Source organism: Bubalus kerabau, chromosome 1, assembly GCF_029407905.1.
Source record: "Bubalus kerabau isolate K-KA32 ecotype Philippines breed swamp buffalo chromosome 1, PCC_UOA_SB_1v2, whole genome shotgun sequence".
Lineage (NCBI taxonomy): Eukaryota > Metazoa > Chordata > Mammalia > Artiodactyla > Bovidae > Bubalus > Bubalus kerabau.
This window is the reverse complement of record NC_073624.1, coordinates 23,243,565-23,262,223: the sequence shown is the minus strand read 5'-3', so window position 1 is coordinate 23,262,223 and position 18,659 is coordinate 23,243,565. Positions and strand designations below refer to the sequence as shown.

The following is an 18,659-nucleotide window of genomic DNA, read 5'->3' as shown; positions in this document are numbered from 1 at the left end:
TTTCAGATGTTCAAGCTGGCTTTAGAAAAGGCAGAGGAACCAGAGATCAAATTGCCAACATCCACTGGATTATCAGAAAAGCAAGAGAGTTCCAGAAAAACATCTTTTTCTGCTTTATTGACTATGCCAAAGCCTTTGACTGTGTGGATCACAATAAACTGTGGAAAATTCTTCAAGAGATGGGAATACCAGACCACCTGACCTGCCTCTTGAGAAATCTGTATGCAGGTCAGGAAGCAACAGTTAGAACTGGACATGGAACAACAGACTGGTTCCAAATAGGAAAAGGAGTACGTCAATGCTGTATATTGTCACCCTGCTTATTTAACTTATATGCAGAGTACATCATGAGAAATGCTGGCCTGGATGAAGCACAAGCTGGAATCAAGATTGCCAGGAGAAATATCAATAACCTCAGATATGCAGATGACACCAGTCTTATGGCAGAAAGTGAAGAAGAACTAAAGAGTCTCTTGATGAAAGTGAAAGAGGAGAGTGAAAAAGTTGGCTTAAAGCTCAACACTCAGAAAACTAAAATCATGGCATCTGTTCCCATCACTTCATGGCAAATAGAGAAACAGTGGAAACAGTGTCAGACTTTATTTTTCTGGGCTCCAAAATCACTGCAGATGGTGACTGCAGTGATGGTGACGCTTACTCCTTGGAAGAAAAGTTATGACAAACCTCAAAAGCATGTTGAAAAGCAGAGACATTACTTTGCCAACAAAGGTCTGTCTAGTCAAGGCTATGGTTTTTCCACTAGTCATCCATGGATGTAAGAGTTGGACTATAAAGAAAACTAAGTACCAAATAATTGATGCTTTTGAACTGTGGTATTGGAGAAGATTCTTGAGAGTCCCTTGGATTGCAAGGAGAACCAACCAGTCCATCCTAAAGAAAATCAGTCCTGATTATTCATTGGAAGGACTGATGTTGACGCTGAAATTCCAGTAGTTGGCCACCTGATGAGAAGATCTGACTCATTGGAAAAGACCCTGATGCTGGGAAAGATTGAAGGCAGGAGGAGAAGGGGTCGACAGAGGATGAGATGGTTGGATGGCATCACCACCTCAACGGACATAAGTTTGAGTAAACTCTGGGAGTTGGTGATGGACAGGGAGGCCTGGCATGCTGTAGTACATGGGGTGGCAAAGAGTCGGATACGACTGAGCGACTGAATGGAACTTAACTGAAAAAATCCCTTCATTCTTGCCAAATACTGCAGCTTAAAAGGTCTTTGTCACACTGAAGGGGCAAGAATTATAAGTCGCAGGTCTGTTTCACATTGTGTGTGTGTGTGTATGTTAGTCACTAAGTCTCACTTTTTGTGATCCCATGAACTCAATCCCACCAGGCTCCTCTGTCATGGGATTCTCCAGGCAAGAATACTGGAATGAGTTGCCAGTTCCTTCTCCAAGGGATCCTCTCAACCCAGGGATTGAACCCGGGTCTCCTACACTGCAGGGAGATTCTTTACCATCTGAGCCACCACACTGAGGTGGAGGGAATTATATAGGGTATGACAATCAGGGAGCAGTAATCATGTGGAATGTGTTTTCAATTTTGGTGCATTCTAATTGGTTAGTTTAGAATTTTCTGAGTCATATTCTTGGTGTTATATCTAAAAGGTCTAACTCAAGTTTGCAGAAGTTCTCCGCCATTTTTTTTTTTTTTTTTTTTTTTGTTAAAGTTTGTAGTTTGAGCATTTGTACTTAGGTCTAAGATCAATTTAGACTTAATCTTTATGTGGTAAGAAATTATGGTATAAATTCATCTTTACGAAGGTGGGTATCTAATAAAGTCCTAGCTTCATTTGTTGGAAAAATAAAGGCTATTTCTCCCTTGACTGCCTTGATACCTTTTTTGAAATCAATTGCCCATGAATGTAAATGTTAAGATGGATTCTCAATTGTGCTTAACTATTATATATGTCTGTCTTCATGAAAGTACTACTCTATTTTCATTGATGCCGTTTAGTGGGGAGAATCCCAGGGACGGAGGAGCCTGATGGGCTGCCGTCTATGGGGTCGCACAGAGTCGGACACGACTGAAGCAACTTAGCAGCAGCAATGGTTAGCTTTGATATCAGGAACTGCAATCGTCTAATTATGTTCCTTTTAAAAAAAAACTTCCTTGTCTCTTCTGGGAGCTTTGTATTTCCATATACATTTTAAGAATAGTTTTTCAGCTTTCTGCAAGGATTTGTGGGATTTGATAGAGATTGTCCTGAATATATAGATAATCTCTTGACCTGGAAAGAGTCTCCTCACTCCAGATTTTAGTTCAGTTGTCCTCTTTCCTTGAACAGCTCTCTTATCAATTTAAAATGTAATTTGGAAATTTATTCCCCTTATCCTGGTCATTGTAGGAGAAAATCTTGCCTTTTTGCACTTGCTATCTTCAACTCATAAGTGGAAGTTCTAACAGGTTAACTGTGAAGTATCAAATGACACAGGATCAACTGAATAAGTAACAATCTTTGGAAGAGGATATCATTATTATCTGCATTTTGCTGAGGAGTATACTGAAGCAGACAGTAGTTTTAAAACAGAGTAAAAGATCAGAGATTGGTAGCAGGAAATCTGGATTTTCCATCCTGTCAGTCTGGTTCCAAGATCCTCTCCTTAAAAACTTCTACTATAAAAAATGAAACAAGAGAATCCAAAAGTATACCTGATTTCAACATCTGTTCTTCTTAAAAAAAAATTTCAACAGTCAAAAATGAATTAAATGAGAAAAATAAGACTGAATATTCATATATGGAAAAGTTTTGAATGTGCAATGGAAAACACATATTCTTTTGAAGTGCCCAAGAAATATTGACAAAATTAATACTTTATTTAAAAATTAATATTTAAATATTAACTAAATTAAATAGTTAACTTTATTAAAGACCTAAGCATGAGAGTTATTTTTGACAGCTTTAAATGGTGGAAGGAAAAGCCTACTGGAAAAGAGATTACAACCAGGTGACCTCCCCAAGACTCACTTCAGTTTTGGAAATTATAGGAAAATAATTTCATCAGTGAGATGAATGTGCATTTGGTTGAGTTAATGTGTTCATAGGCTTATAAGCAATAAAGTTATATATAACCAGCTTATAGGGTGTTTTGGTCTTCTTGGGGTCCCCAAGAAAATCTTTGATAGTTTTGATAAGAAAAGCTTGAATTATTTCTACATAAATCCAGTATTAGAAAAAAAATCCATTGGAATGATGATCCAGGTTATGATCGAGCTCCATCTAATAGTTTAGGCTTTCTCTGTACATTCTATGTGTTGATTTTTAAAATTTTGCTCACTAACAACTAAATTTGTTAAGTACAAATTATGGAGAGGTTAAAAAGGGAAAAGTTGCAACACAATATGTCCTTATTTCCATGCTGGCAAATGACATTTAATTTCTCCATTAAAATTATGAAGTAATCCATCCCATGGCAAGGACACAGAGTGCATAAAGAGGAGTCAATTTGAGTTGTTAGGGAATAGCAGTTATTTCATCAAGATAGCGGTGAGCTCTTCTATTAGCATATGCTAGTATTTTCCTGCTTGACATTGGTCACAGAAGTTAAAAGAAAGGAGAACTTCACTGCGCATTCAGAAATCAGCTGCACAAAGAATTTAAGGTCAGACTTGAAGGAATCACAACCGTGATATTAGAATAGGCTTTTTTTCTAGACATGATAACTTTATTATGGACCATTTTTTCCATCCTAGTATTAACAGAATTTGTTCTAGGAAATTTTGCCCATGGCCTCACAGCACTGGTGAACTGCATTGATTGGGTCAAGAGACAAAAGATCTCCTCAGCTGATGGGATTCTCACTGCTCTGGCAGTCTGCAGAATTGTTTTGCTCTGGGTAATGTTAATGAATTGGTACTTAGTTGTGTTGAATCCAGTTCTATATAGTTTAAAAGTAAGAATTATTGTTCATATTGCCTGGATAGTAAGCAGCCATTATAGCACCTGGCTTGCTACTAGTCTCAGCATATTTTACTTGTTGAAGATAGCCATTTCTCCAGCCTAATTTTTATTCACCTGAAGTGGAGTTAAAAGTGTCATGCACATAATACTTCTGGGAACTTCATTCTCCTTGGTTTTTCATGTTGCAGTGATATACAATGATGAGGCTATCCAGACAAATGAATACAAAGGAAACATTCCTCAGAAGACCATATTGAGGGGCAGTTTATGGCTTCCACATGTGACTCTGCTTATGCTAGGAAATCTCATATGCTTTACTATGTCCCTGACATGTTTTCTGCTATTAACTGTTTCCCTGTGGAAACATCTCAAGAAGATGCAGCTCAGTGGTAAAGGATCTCCAGATTCTAGCACCAAAGTCCATATAAAAGCCATGTAAACTCTGATATCCTTTCTTTTGCTGTTTGCCATTCATTTCCTGGCTCTAATGGGATCCATTTGGAGTTTTAAAAGGCAGCAGAAGGAAACTGTCTTTTTGTTCTTTGAGGCTCTTGGATTCCTCTGTCCTTCAAACCACTCATGTATCCTGATTTGGGGAAACAGGAAGTTAACAAAGGCATTTCTGTCATTTCTGTGGCAGCTAAGGTGCTGACTGAGAGAAAAGAAATAGGTGGACATCATGTGTCTTCCAGCAAAAAAATAAGCTGATGGTGTTTGTAAAATTTTATACTTTCTGCTGCTTTTTCTAATGTGAATATAACTGAGTAATTTCCAAAGGTTAACATGCAAAGTCTTTTACTCAAGCTTATGATGAAAAGTATATATGTGAGTGTTTATGAATGCTATAAAACTGATGATAAGATTATGATACCACTAACCAATATTTTTCAGATAAGCAATCTAATTTTACAAAATGATGTATAATTTCAGGGTTATGAAGCAATGTGTATTTCACATGTATATTCTATGCTATTATCTTCAAATGAAGTATTTATAATCTGTATTTATATCTTTTTAAGAATTGAGCTTATCTCAGGACATTATTGCTATTTTCCATTGAAATTAGTATCACAATGTGCTTAGCAAAGACGCCCGCAATAAAATTCAAATGTAACAAATATTTTTAGATTAAAGTTTATATATGTGTATAATTAACTGTATTAAGAATATGTGATTTTTACTAGTGGGGAACACATGTATACCTGTGGCGGATTCATTTTGATATTTGGCAAAACTAATACAATTATGTAAACTTAAAAAAAAAAAACTTAGAAAAAATCAAATACTACAGTCAGGATGAAGAAGAAAAAATAATCATGATGTCTTCATAGCTGCTATATTTCACATGCAGTTAGGAAAATTATTTCTTAGAAGTTTCAAATTAAGAAGACCTCTTTTCAAGTTGAGATCTGGTGTCAAATTCAAGTTCAGTTTTCAGGACTTCCCTAGTGGTCCAGTGACTAGGACTCTGTGATCCCAAAACAGAGGGCCTGGGTTCCATTTCTGGTCAATGAACTACATCTAGCCTGCCACAACTAAGAGCACTCAAACCACAACTAAAGGTTTCACATGATCAAGGAAGATCTGAAGATCCCGCATGCTGCAACTAACACCCAGTGCAGCCAAATAAATATCTTTTTTTAATTGCTCAGTTTTCCCCTAAACCAAAATTGGGCCTCTGAATTGTCAATCTTCTCCTCTATTTTGCTACCTAAAAATTCATTTTAAACTTCAGACAAAAGACTTAGGTCTTCCCAATCTTAAAAATACATTCAGTGTAAGAATAGTAAAAAAATTTATGATGCTTAATTCAGTGATCTTTCTGCATGTATTAGAATGGTGTCTATGATGTCTATGTCATAATTATAGGAAATGTCTTGAAGATCTGTTTTATTACAATCTTGTGGAAAATGATGAAATAGAAAGTGTGTTGACATATAGCAGGATTGATAGCAAGTTTCACTATAGGAAATAAATTTATAACCTTGTTCAACAACTGAATTTCTATGACTCTATTAATTCTTGGTATTATGATAGTGTAACAACATGATCTAAATGTTAAGGTAAATCATTTCCACATCTGAATTACTATTTTTGATCATCTGTCTGCTTAGTGGAATATAAGCCTTATCATGTGAGGATCATGCTTATCCTATTTTATGCTAACTTTCCAGGACTTAAAATCAGTCTACAGGAGAGTTTATATGAAAGATATTCTAATGATTATTTGGATAAAAAACAACTACATGAAAGCTGGAAACCAATGAAAATGAAACTCTTCACAAAATCTGCAGGTCACATGGATTTTCTAGTTTTGTTTCCTCAACATTTAATTGCTTCTACACAAATCTACACAATCTCAATTCCAGTTTCTGCATTAGAGTAGACAAATAGGTTCCAAAGCATAAAGTGACTCCAATTCAGTGTACATTTAATATTGTTCTTTAAGGGTACTTATATGTCTGAGCACACTTCTCTAGGTAGTTATCCAAGGAATCAGGCTGATCAGAAGTTGGTCATATTTAACATGTGGATCTGGACGATTGGGTGGAGTTTTCTCCATTCAAGAAAGCTGGGAGAAAAAAACATAGGGAGGACAGTCCCTGAGGAGAGTATTGGGGAAGGGCCTAAAATACTGCACATGTTCACTTAAATAACATTGTTCAGGTTTTGATCACCTTGCCACAACCAAAGGTAAGGGAGGCTGGGAAATGTGCTCACTCTCTAGCCCAGAAATAAGAGAAGAACATGGAATTGAGGACATGGAAATGGGAGAGCCTTTAGTCACATTTCACTTGAAATAGCAACAAGTTACTGTAAAAGGAAAGAAGTTCCTCCCTTTAGAAGCATGATGTATCTTCTTCATGTCATTTTGATAATATGCACACACACTTACATCAGTCTTGAGTTTTTTTCTATTTCTTCACAAATTCCAAAGAATTCAAGTTCACGCTTCATATCTTCATAAAGTCATAACTGACTCTGTACTATAGTACTTGTAGCCTCCTAATGTATATTTCCAGCCTAACTTGCTTACAGTTTTTGACTTGATACTACTATGATATTCTGTACTAATATTTCTAGCTATATTTCCTGGCACTTGGGTGTGCAATTTGAACTGTAAATAACTTCCTTACATTATTTCTATGTGTGTGTGTGTTAGTCACTCAGTTGTGTATGACTCTTTGTGACCCCATGGACTGTAACCCACCAGCCTCCTCTGTCAGTGGGACTTCCCAGCAAGAATATTGGAGTGGGTTGCCATTTCCTTCTCTAGGGGATCTTCCCAACCCAGGAATTGAATCCAAGTCTCCTGCATTGCAGGTAGATTCTTTACTGTTTGAACCACCACATTATTTCTATAAATGAAATTAAATCAACAAAATACTTTTTTAGGTAGAAGGATCTTATTGATGAGTGACAAATAAAGGCTGAGTCATATAATTTTTTCTAGCAATTCCTATTCAAAATCTAAAATATTTGCATTCAAATATGTGGCTCACAGGGCTTCCCAGGTGGTGCTAGTGGTAAAGAACCCGTCTGCCAATGGAGGAGACATAAAGACGTGGATTCAGTCTCTGGGTCAGGAAGATCCCCTGGAAGAGAGCATGGCATCCTACTCCAGTATTCTTGCCTGGAGAATTCCACTTACAGAGGAACTTGGTGGGCTACAGTCCATTAGTTTGCAAAGAGTTGGACATGACTGAAGTGACTTAGCATGCACTCAGCACATGTGGCTCAGAGGAGACGAAAGTACAAATTAGTGGAAACCAGTTTGTCTCATTTTTGCGTGTTTACACACTGACTTCACCGTTTTAGTCATTTTCAGAAATGGGAAACTGCACTGGTGTCAAGGATAAGTGGACGTTATTAATGTTTACTGTAGAAATTATATTGTAACTGAGTGTAAGTCATAAGAAAGATATTCATGAAGCTTTGTATCTGTTACAGAATTATTTGGTTTAACACTGAAATTTCAATATAAGTAGAATAAGCTACTCTTTTAGTGAAGATCTGAAACTATATCAAAGCAGAATTTTGGCTGTACTTTCTGGAATTATGATGAACACTTTAAAGAAGGCATCATAAATGGATTTCAGTCTGCAGCTGTTTGATCATAAAGTTTTCAGTGAAGCACAATATCACAATTTCATCAAAATGTCAATTGGAATTAAGGTCTCTTTCTGGCAGTGGCAACTTGGGTTAGGAGTGCTGAGAAATGGTCTCACTGGACCATTAAACTGTAAACTGCAAGTGGATCAAGAATGGGAACATCTCATCAGCAGATTTCATCCTTTTTTGCTTGGCTGTGGCCAAATTCATTCAACTGTGGGTAATTTACAGTGGGGCTTTTTCCACATCTGTATGCTACCAGAGTGGAGAAATAGCTCCAGAAAGAATGAAGAGGATGAGCCAAAGTGAAAACAATGCCCAGTTGTGGATGTGTCTGGTGATGAAACTCAAGTCCATTGCTGTAAAGAACAAGATTATATAGGAACCTGGAATGTTAGGTCCATGAATCAAGGTAAATTGCAAATGGTCAAACAGGAGATGGAAAGAGTGAACATCGACATTTTAGAAATCAGTGAACGAAAATGGACCAGAATGGGCGAATTTAATGTAGATGACCATTATATCTATTAATGTGGGTAAGAATTCCTTAGGAAAAATGAAGTACCCTTCATAGTCAACAGAAGAGTCTGAAATGCCATACTTGGCTGCAATCTCAAAAGCAACAAAATGATCTCTTTGTTTCCAAGGCAAACCATTCAATAGCTGAGCAATCCAAGTCTATGCCCCAACCATTAATGCTGAAGAAGCTGAAGTTGAATGGTTCTATGAAGACTTACAAGACCTTCTAGAACTAACATGCCAAAAAGATATTCTTTTCATCATAGGGGATTAGAATGCAAAAGTAGGAAGTCAAAAGATACCTGGAGTAATGGGCAAGTTTGAACTTGGAGTACAAAATGAAGCAGGGCAAAGGCTAACAGAGTTTTACAAAGAGAACCCATTGGTCATAGCAAACACCCTCTTCCAACAACACAAGAGACAACTCTACACATGGACATCACCAGATGATCAATACCAAAATCATATTGATTATATTCTTTGCAGCCAAAGATGGAGAAGCTCTATATGGTCAGCAAAAACAAGACTGGGAGCTGACTGTGGCTCAGATCATGAACTCCTTATTGCCAAATTCAGACTTAAATTGAAGAAAGTAGGGAAAACCACTAGACCATTCAAGTATGACCTAAATCATATCCCTTATGATTATAAAGGTGAAGTGACAAATAGATTCAAGGGATTAGATCTGATAGAGTGCCTGAAGAACTATGAACAGAGGTTCATAACATTGTACAGGAGTGCAGCTCAGTTCATTTAGTCCCTCAGTCAAGTCCGACTCTTTGCAAACCCATGGACTACAGCATGCCAGGCTTCCCTGTCCATAACCAAACTCCAGAGCTTGCTCAAAGCATTCTTTATAGTCCAACTCTCACATCCATATATGATTACTGGAAAAACCATAGCTTTAACTAGATGGGCCTTTGTCAGCAAAGTAATGTCTCTGTTTTTTAATAGGTTGGTCATAACTTTTCTTTCAAGGAGCAAGTGTCTGTTAATTTCATGGCTGCAGTCACCATCTGCAGTGATTTTGGAGCACCCCAAAATAAAGTCTGTCACTGTTTCCATTGTTTCCCCGTCTATTAGAGATGAACTGATGGGGCCAGATGCCATGATCTTAGTTTTCTTAATGTTGAGCTTTAAGCCAACTTTTTCACTCTCCTCTTTCACTTTCATCAAGAGGTTCTTAATTCTTCTTTGCTTTCTGCTGTAAGGGTGGTGTCATCTGCATATCTGAGGTTACTGATATTTCTCTTGGCAATCTTGATTCCAGCTTGTGCTTCATCCAGCCCAGAATTTCTCATGATGTACTCTGCATATAAGTTAAATAAGCAGGGTGACCAGATACAGCCTTGACGTACTCCTTTACCTATTTGGAACCAGTCTGTTGTTCCATGTCCAGTTCTAACTGTTGCTTCTTGACCTGTATACAAATTTCTCAAGAGGCAGGTCAGATGGTCTGGTATTGCCATCTCTTGAAGAATTTCCCACAGTTTATTTTGATCCACACAGTCAAAGGCTTTGGCATAGTCAATAAAGCAGAAGTAGATGTTTTTCTGGAACTCTCCTGCTTTTTTGATGATCCAGTGGATGTTGACAATTTGATCTCTGTTTCCTCTGCCTTTTCTAAATCCAGCTTGAACATCTGGAAGTTCACAGTTCACGTACTGTTGAAGCCTGGCTTGGGGAATCTTGAGCATTACTTTACTAGCGTGTGAGATGAGTGCAGTTATAGTAGTTTGAGCATTCTTTGGCATTGCCTTTCTTTGGGAACAAAATGAAAACCGACCTTTACCGGTCCTGTGGCCACTGCTGAGTTTTCCAAATTTGCTGGCATATTGATTGCAGCACTTTCACAGCATCATCTTTTAGAATTTTAAATAGCTGCACTGGAATTCCATCACGTCCACTAGTTTTGTTCATAGTGATGCTTCCTAAGACCCCCTTGACTTCACATTCCAGGATGTCTGGCTCCAGGTCACACCATCATGGTTATCTGGGTCATGAAGATCTTTTTTTGTATAGTTCTTCTATGTATTGTTGCCACCTCTTTTTAATATCTTCTGCTTCTGTTAGGTCCATACCATTTCTATCCTTTATTGTGCCCATCTTTGCATGAAATGTTCTCTTGGTATCTCTAGTTCTCTTGAAGTGATCTTTAGTCTTTCCCATTCCATTGTCTTCCTCTATTTCTTTGCATTGATCACTGAGGAAAGCTTTCTTATCTCTCCTGCTTTTCTTCGGAACTCTGCATTCAAATGGGTATATTTTTCCTTTTCTATTTTTCTCTTTGCATCCTTTCTTTTCTCAGTTATTTTTAAGGCCTCCTCAGACAACCATTTTGCCTTTTTGCATTTCTTTTCTTTTCTTTTGCATTTCTTTTCTTGATCACTACCTCCTGTACAATGGCATGAACCTCCGTCCATAGTTCTTCAGGCACTCTGTCATCTGATCTAATCCCTTGAATCTATTCTCACTTCCACTGTATAATTGTAAGGGATTTGATTTAGATCATACCTGAATGGTCTAGTGGTTTTCCTTACTTTCTTCAAATTAAGTCTGAATTCGGCAATAAGGAATTCATTATCTGAGTCACAGTCAGCTCCCGGTCTTATTTTTGTATTGGTTATCAGCAACCAATTTTTATTGTGTGTTGGTTTTCCTGGGGTCCCCAAGGAAATGTTTTTGATAAGAAAATCATGAATTCTTTCTTTGTAAATTTGGCATGTGATTGGGTTTAAAAATTTTACTCACCAGCAACTAAATTTGTTGAACACAAATTATGGGGAGGTTAAATAGGGAAAAGTTGCAACACAATATGTTTTTATTTGCATGCTGGCAAATGAGAATTCTTATTTTGTTTCAACATCAGGTGAGAGATAACCCATCCCACAAATGTGAGTGCAAGGACACAGAGTGCATGAAGAGAAGTCAATATGAGCTGTTAGGTAATAGCAATTATTACATCAAGACAGGACTGAGCTCTTTCATTTACATATGCTGGTACTTTCCTGCTTGACATTGGTCACAGAAGTTAAAAGAAGCAAGAACTTCACTGCACATCCCCAAATCAACTGCCCAAAGAATTTAAGGTCAGAATATTGAAGGAATCACTACAGTGATATTAGACTTGGCTTTTTTTTTCTAGACATGATAACTCTACTATCAACCGTTTTTTCCATCCTAGTAATAATACAATTTGTTCTGGGAAATTTTGCCAGTGGCTTCATAGCCCTGGTGAACTGCATTGCTTGGGTCAAGAGACAAAAGATCTCCTCAACTGATGCGATTGTCACTGCTATGGCAGTCTCCAGAATTGTTTTGCTCTGTGTAATGTTAATACATTGGTATTATATTTTGCTTCATCCAGCTTTATATAGTTTAAAAGTAAGAACTATTGTTCATGTTGCCTGGACAATAAGCAATCATTATAGCACCTGGCTTGCTACTAGCCTCAGTATATTTTATTTGTTGAAGATAGCCAATTTCTCCAGCCTAACTTTTCTTCACCTGAAGTGGAGAGTTAAAAGTGTAGTTCTCATGATGCTTCTGGGAACTTCATTCATTTTGGTTTTACAAGTTGTAGTTATAAGTGTAAGTGGGACTATGCAGAGAAGTGAATTTGAAGGAAACTTCACACGGAAGACCAAACTGAGGGATATTTTATGGCTTTCACATGTGACCCTGCTCATTCTAGGAAACCTCACACCCTTTACTATGTCCTTAATATCTTTTCTGCTACCAATCTTTTCCCTGTGGAAACATCTCATGAAGATGCAGCTCAATGGCAAAGGATTCCAAGATCCCTGTACGAAGGTCCATATAAAAGCCATGCAAACTGTCATCTCCTTTCTCTTGCTATTTGCCTTTTACTTTCTGGTTCTAATCATATCAATCTGGAGGCCTAAAAAACTGCATGAGGAACCATTTCTTTTGCTTTTCCCAACAGTTGAAGTCATCTATCCTTCAGTCCACTCATTTATCCTGATTTGGGGAAACAGAAAGTTAACACAGGCCTTTCTGTTGTTTCTGTGGCAGCTGGGGTGCTGGCTGAAAGATAGGAAATAGATGGGCATCATGTGTCTTCTAGCAAAAAATGAGTGGATGGAGTCTGTGACATTTTATACTTTCTACTCCTTTCTTAATTCTGTACGTCATTGAGTAATACCCACAGGTTTACTTAGAAAAGTTTTTCACCAAAGCTTATCACAAAAAGTGTATTTGTGTGTGTGTTTAAGAAAATGGTGTTTACTTTACCATTAACTAAGATTTTTCAGGTAAGCAATATAATTTTACAAAATATTGTGCAATTGATCAGGATGATGAAGCATTGTGTTTTTCACATACATCCATTGTTTGGATGGTAATGACTCTGAATTTTAAATTACACACTGAGGATGTATGGATGTCAGATTTGGACTATAAAGAAAGCTGAGCACTGAAGAATTGATACTTCTGAACTGGGGTGTTGGAGAAGACTCCTGAGATTCCCTTGGACTTCAAGGATATCCAACCAGTCCATCCTAAAGAAAATCAGTCCTGAATATTCATTGGAAGGACTGATGCTGAAACTGAAACTCTAATACTTTGGCCACCTGATGGGAAGAGCTGACTCATTTGAAAAGACCCCGATGCCAGGAAATATCGAAGGCAGAAGGAGAAGGGGATAACAGAAGATGAGATGGTTGGATGGCATCACCAACTCGATGGACATGAGTTTGAGTAAGCTCTGGGAGTTGATGATGGACAGGGAAACCTGGCGTGCTGCGGTCCTTGGGGTCGCAAAGAGTTGGACACGACTGAGCGACTGAAGTGAACTGAACTGATGTATGTTTGGGATAGATAATATTTCATCATTCATTCTTACTTCATAGTCAATAGAGAGTAATTAGAAGTGTTGTTAGGAAAGGAGAATCACCTTAAATTCAAAAGCAGTAAATATTTTGTGTATATTATATACGGAAAAGGCAATGGCACTTTCACTGAAGAATATTAGATTTTTATAAGTAGGCTAAAACCTTAGAAAAAAATGAAGGTAGGTCGGACAGTAAAGAATCTCTCTGCAATGCAGAGAGACCCACGTTTGATCCTTGGGTCCAGAAAATCACCTGGAGAAGGAAGCGGCAACCCACTCCAGTATTCTCGGCTGCAGAATTCCATGGACAGAGGAGCCTGGTGGGTCTCAGTCCATGGGGTCACAGAGTCAGACACGACTGACTGACTAACACTTCCATGATAGGGGTGAAGAAGAAAAAAATAATCATGACTTGTTTTTAATGCTGTAGCATTATCACACTCAGAAAAATAATTTCCTACAATTTTTGTATTATGATTAAACTATATAATGAAATATTAATACATGTAATATATAACAGAAATTTTGTACCTTAGAGAATTTTTGTACTGTGTATCAGTATACATATATAGGAATGTCCCTGTCATTGTTGTTCTGAGTAACTAGAATTAAGACTGGATTTCCATCATTGGTAAGATGGATATAATAGAATGCTGGTATAAAAGAATGTTATACTGGAATGAAACAAAAAGTAGAGATGCTGCTGCTGCTGCTGCTGCTAGTCGCTTCAGTCCCCATAGACGGCAGCCCACCAGGCTCCTCCATCCATGGAATTTTCCAGGCAAGAGTACTGGAGTGGGGTGCCATTGCCTTCTCTGAGAATTTATATAACAAAAAAATCAACAAATTAGAGCTATATAGATAGTAATGCACATTGGAAATTGAGGAGAAATATCAAGATTAAAAAATTCACTGAAATTCCAGACATACAAAGTTAAAAAATAGGTCAACTGGATAGTTTTCTGAAGTAAAATAAATTAGTGATTACTGTAACAATTGGGAGTGTATGGAAGGTGGAGAGAGAAGAGAAATAGTATCAATAGAAAGGAATATATGGGGGAGGGTCTAGATACGTGGCAAAATTCTGTATTATGAGTCAAATGTGAAAGGGGTATTAACACTATAATTTTTTGATTCCTATGCATTTGTGTTTCCTTTTAATCTCTATAGGTATTATGTTTTACAATAATGAATATGTGTAGAAAGCAGAAAAAGAAATTATTAAAAATAATATTAACCTGAAACCACATATGCTCATAGATACCACTGTAATTAGAGTTCTTGTTGACTAAAGAGAAATACAGGGTTATGGTAGTATGAACCCTGAGTTAAAATTTAAACATAATTTTAATTAATAAAAAAAAATGAAAACATGATACAAGAATTATAAATCCACATTATTCATGCTTTTTAAAAAATTATTAATTTTAATTTAAGGATAATTGCTCCACAATATTGTGTTGGTTTCTGCCATGCATCAGCATGAATCAGCCATAGGTATACATGTGTTTTCTCCTTCTTGAACCTTCCTTCCAGCTCCCATTAAAATCTCAAATTCAAAATATCTTAGTTTTCCTAGACACTTTTGTTTTCAAATATCCACTCACTCCCTGGTGGTGGTAGTAGTAAAAGAATCTGCCTGCCAATGCAGGAGATTCAAGAGACATGGGTTCAGTCCCTGGGTTGGGAAGATCCCCTGGAGTAAGGAATGGCAACCCACTTCTGTATTCTTGCCTGGAAAATCCCATGGACAGAGGAGCCTGATGGGCTACAGTCCATGGTGTTGCAGAAAGTTGGACACAACTGAGCACACACAGACACACACACATTTTGAGAGCAAAATTTAGTGAATTTCCTATGAACTAAACCTAGTTATAAAAAATATGATAGTTTATCTTAAAATTAAATAACAATTTTGTGCTTCCATCCATAATCAATCACACAACTAAGAATGTGTGTGCATGTGTATGTGTATGCACACGTGTGTTGATGCGTATGTTTTGTTGTTATAAATTTTTTAGTTCCTTGTTAGAGAAAAAAAGACTTAGAAAGGTAAATTTGTTACAACTCAATACACGTCAAGTAGAATGTTTGAAAATGTTTGTGCATATGTTGTTGTACTTTGACTTCTTAATAAATTACCTAGATTTAATCACAGTAGCTTGAAATATAAATAAGCAGGTGAGAGAACTTAGCTTGCTAATGATGGTATTAAAATATGAAAGAAGATTGTATAGTGTATTATTGTATATATATATTTTCATTTCCATATGAAAATTCAATAAAAATAAAGTACCGTTTGAGGTAACTTTAGCCATAATTGTCAGAATGTAAGTAAAGGGAAAAAACAGCAAGTAAATCATTAGAGTATGTCAGTTTGACGTTGTTCTTGATGACGTAGTAGGTAAAGATAGTCTTTCATGCTAGCTCTGATGCTGAGAATGATTGAAGTACCTAATAGGAAAGACTGGCTAGTGTTCACCCGTCACAGTGAATTTTGCCACTTTGAAAGCTGGATGATATCACATCTATCAGAGTTCTCCCATTTCACTGCTGACATCATCATCATCACGAAATATGTCATTTAGTGATGCTTATAAATGTAACTTGGACAGTATCTAAGTAATTTCCTAAAGATTAACATTGTCTTTGGAGAAGGCAATGGCACCCCACTCCAGTACTCTTGCCTGGAAAATCCCATGGATGGAGGAGCCTGGTGGGCTACAGTCCATGAGGTCAGTAAGAGTCGGACACAACTGGGTGAATTCACTTTCACTTTTCCCTTTCATGCACTGGAGAAGGAAATGGCAACCCACTCCAGTGTTCTTGCCTGGAGAATCCCAGGGACGGGGGAGCCTGGTGGGCTGCCTTCTATGGGGTCACACAGAGTCGGACACGACTGAAGCGACTTAGCAGCAGCAGCAGCAACATTGTCTTAGCCTAGTAAAGAGAAAAATTTAAGTCAAAATGAGTATATTTATAAATTAATTTTTTTAGTTTAAAATGTATTACTTGCACAAATTATTTCATTTACTAAATTAAATTCCTCTAATAAAAAAGATAAAGTAAATAACCTTTACAAGCAAGCTCTTAACAGAGGGCTTTAGAGTGTACTCCAGTATTCTTGCCTGAAGAATCCCATGGACAGAGGGCTACGGTCCGTAGGGTCGCAAAGAGTTGGACTTGACCGAAACGACTGAGCACACGTAGCAAGCATATAGCATGGTGTCACTGTCATTGATGTACTATAGTTTGCTCATGTGAACGGTGTTTTGAGATCAAGTTTTGTTCCTTGACTTTCCCCATAATGACAGACAAGCTGTTATCCGAGGAAAGTTACTCACATTATCTCTAGTAAATGAGGTTTTTTGCAAATATGATGTCAAAGACAAGAATATTTATAATATATAGGGATATATCTAGCAAATGCTGATTACTATTATTATAATCATCAAAATGAAGATTATTCTGGTAAAAATAGGATGTTTCCTTTAAACTTCAATTACTGAGATTCACTTGTACGAGTTTTTTTTTAATTTAAATTTATTTATTTTAATTATTATGAATTATTTTCAGTTGCTTCACCTAGACCAAGTTGAATTATTGTTACTTTTTACGTGTTTTCTTCTTTGGCTCTATAGTCAATTGAGGCTGCTGATTACAAAGATGATGATAAAATTTCATTCCTAAAATCACAATTTTAATTCTGAAAAATGGCTCTTAGAAACTCCTACTTGGGGGTTTTCATGTTTTTTAAAATTAGTTTAGGGAACTCAGAGGTGAAACTTTGGTAGAGAATCTTTCCTGATCACCATTTAAGTAAACCAAATTCTATTCTTTCACACATATTATAACAAAATATTACATCAGACATTACAATAAAAGAAGAAATAATCACTCTTTGTTGGCAGGAAAATCACATACTAAGTCATTTTAAAGGAATTGAAATGTTTTTCACAATGTTAGCTAGGGACCAGTGTGATAATAGAAGCTGGCATTTATTGGAATGGAAAGGAAACCACAATAAAAACAGAAAGTACTTCAAAACTACTAGTTTTCAACCCATTAATCATCAGTAGTGGTATTTGGGATGGGAGTTTTTTTTCACTCAGAAGAAATGTGAAGCATACAAGATAAGGACTCTATTTTTTTTAATCTATGAAATCCATAGTTGGCATTTGGGGAAATGCATTGATTCGAATAATGAACTGAAGCAACTGGGAAGACACCGGAAAATCAACTTCATTAACCTCATTCTCACTAGCTTACCCATAACTAGGATATATTTCTTAATCTTAGTACTGATTGATTAATATCTACTTTGATGCTCTGTGCAGAGCTACATAACACTGGTCAAACAGGAAAAAATAATATTCAATTTTGTGTAATGATCCACCACTTGAGTGTCTTGTTTGACATACGCCTCAACATCTTCTCTTTCCTGAAGATAGCTACTTTTTCCCATCCTCTTATTCTGTGGTTAAAGTGGCAGCTTTTGTAATTTCAAGGCAGACTCAGAAAGTATTTCAATTTAGTTTCCTAAAATGAGAGCTAGATCTCATAGTGCATGGATTCAGGAATAGAACTCAGTTCCTGGGTGACTAAAAATAGTAGCAATTGTCCAATATTGCCCACTTATTCAGCTCTCCAATTCCACCCTTTATTCCACATGTAAAATTTACAAATAGATCCTGATTCTGTCTAAAAAAAGAAAGTTTCCAACACTATAGTAGATGTCTGTTTTGCATTACAAATCACCTCAAGATCCTAATGATTATCCTGATAATGTAGAGCATAATTATGATCAAGCTTGATCAAATTATTTAAGCTTTCACTGTGCATCCTCTGCACTGGGTTTCAAAGTTTTCCTCACTAACAACAAAAGTTGATGAACACAAATTATGAAGAGGTAGACAGGGGAAATTTTGTAAAATAATGAGTCCTTATTTGCATCTGGCAAATGAGAATTCATAGTTTACTTCAAAGTCACTTATGAAGTAATCCATCCCATAGTAGGGCACAAAGTATATGAAGAGAGCTAATTTGAGCTGCTAGGGAATAGCAGTGTTTTTCACCGAGATGTCATTGAGCTCTTCCAATATTATTGCCTGGTGCTTTTCTGCTTGACATTCATCACAGAGTTTGAAAGAAATAAGAACTTCACTGCACAACCAGAAATCAACTTCATAAAGAATTTAAGGTCAGAATATTGAAGGAATCGCAACAGTGACATTAGACTTGGATTTTTTAGAC

The 18,659-nt window shown here is 36.8% G+C and overlaps 1 protein-coding gene and 1 pseudogene across 1 annotated transcript; both read left to right on the top strand.

The window, feature by feature from the left end:
- Positions 1–3,677: 3,677 nt before the first annotated feature.
- Positions 3,678–4,592, top strand: LOC129636379 (taste receptor type 2 member 66-like; annotated as a pseudogene).
- Positions 4,593–11,701: 7,109 nt separating this feature from the next.
- LOC129641408 (taste receptor type 2 member 31-like) lies at positions 11,702–12,619 on the top strand. Its single transcript, XM_055566139.1, has one exon. The coding sequence runs from the start codon at positions 11,702–11,704 to the stop codon at positions 12,617–12,619; it is 918 nt and encodes a 305-aa protein (XP_055422114.1).
- Positions 12,620–18,659: the final 6,040 nt, after the last annotated feature.

Excerpts from the sequence above, each read along its gene's own strand:
- LOC129641408 (XM_055566139.1), top strand. The coding sequence starts at position 11,702 with ATGATAACTCTACTATCAACCGTTTTTTCCATCCTAGTAATAATACAA.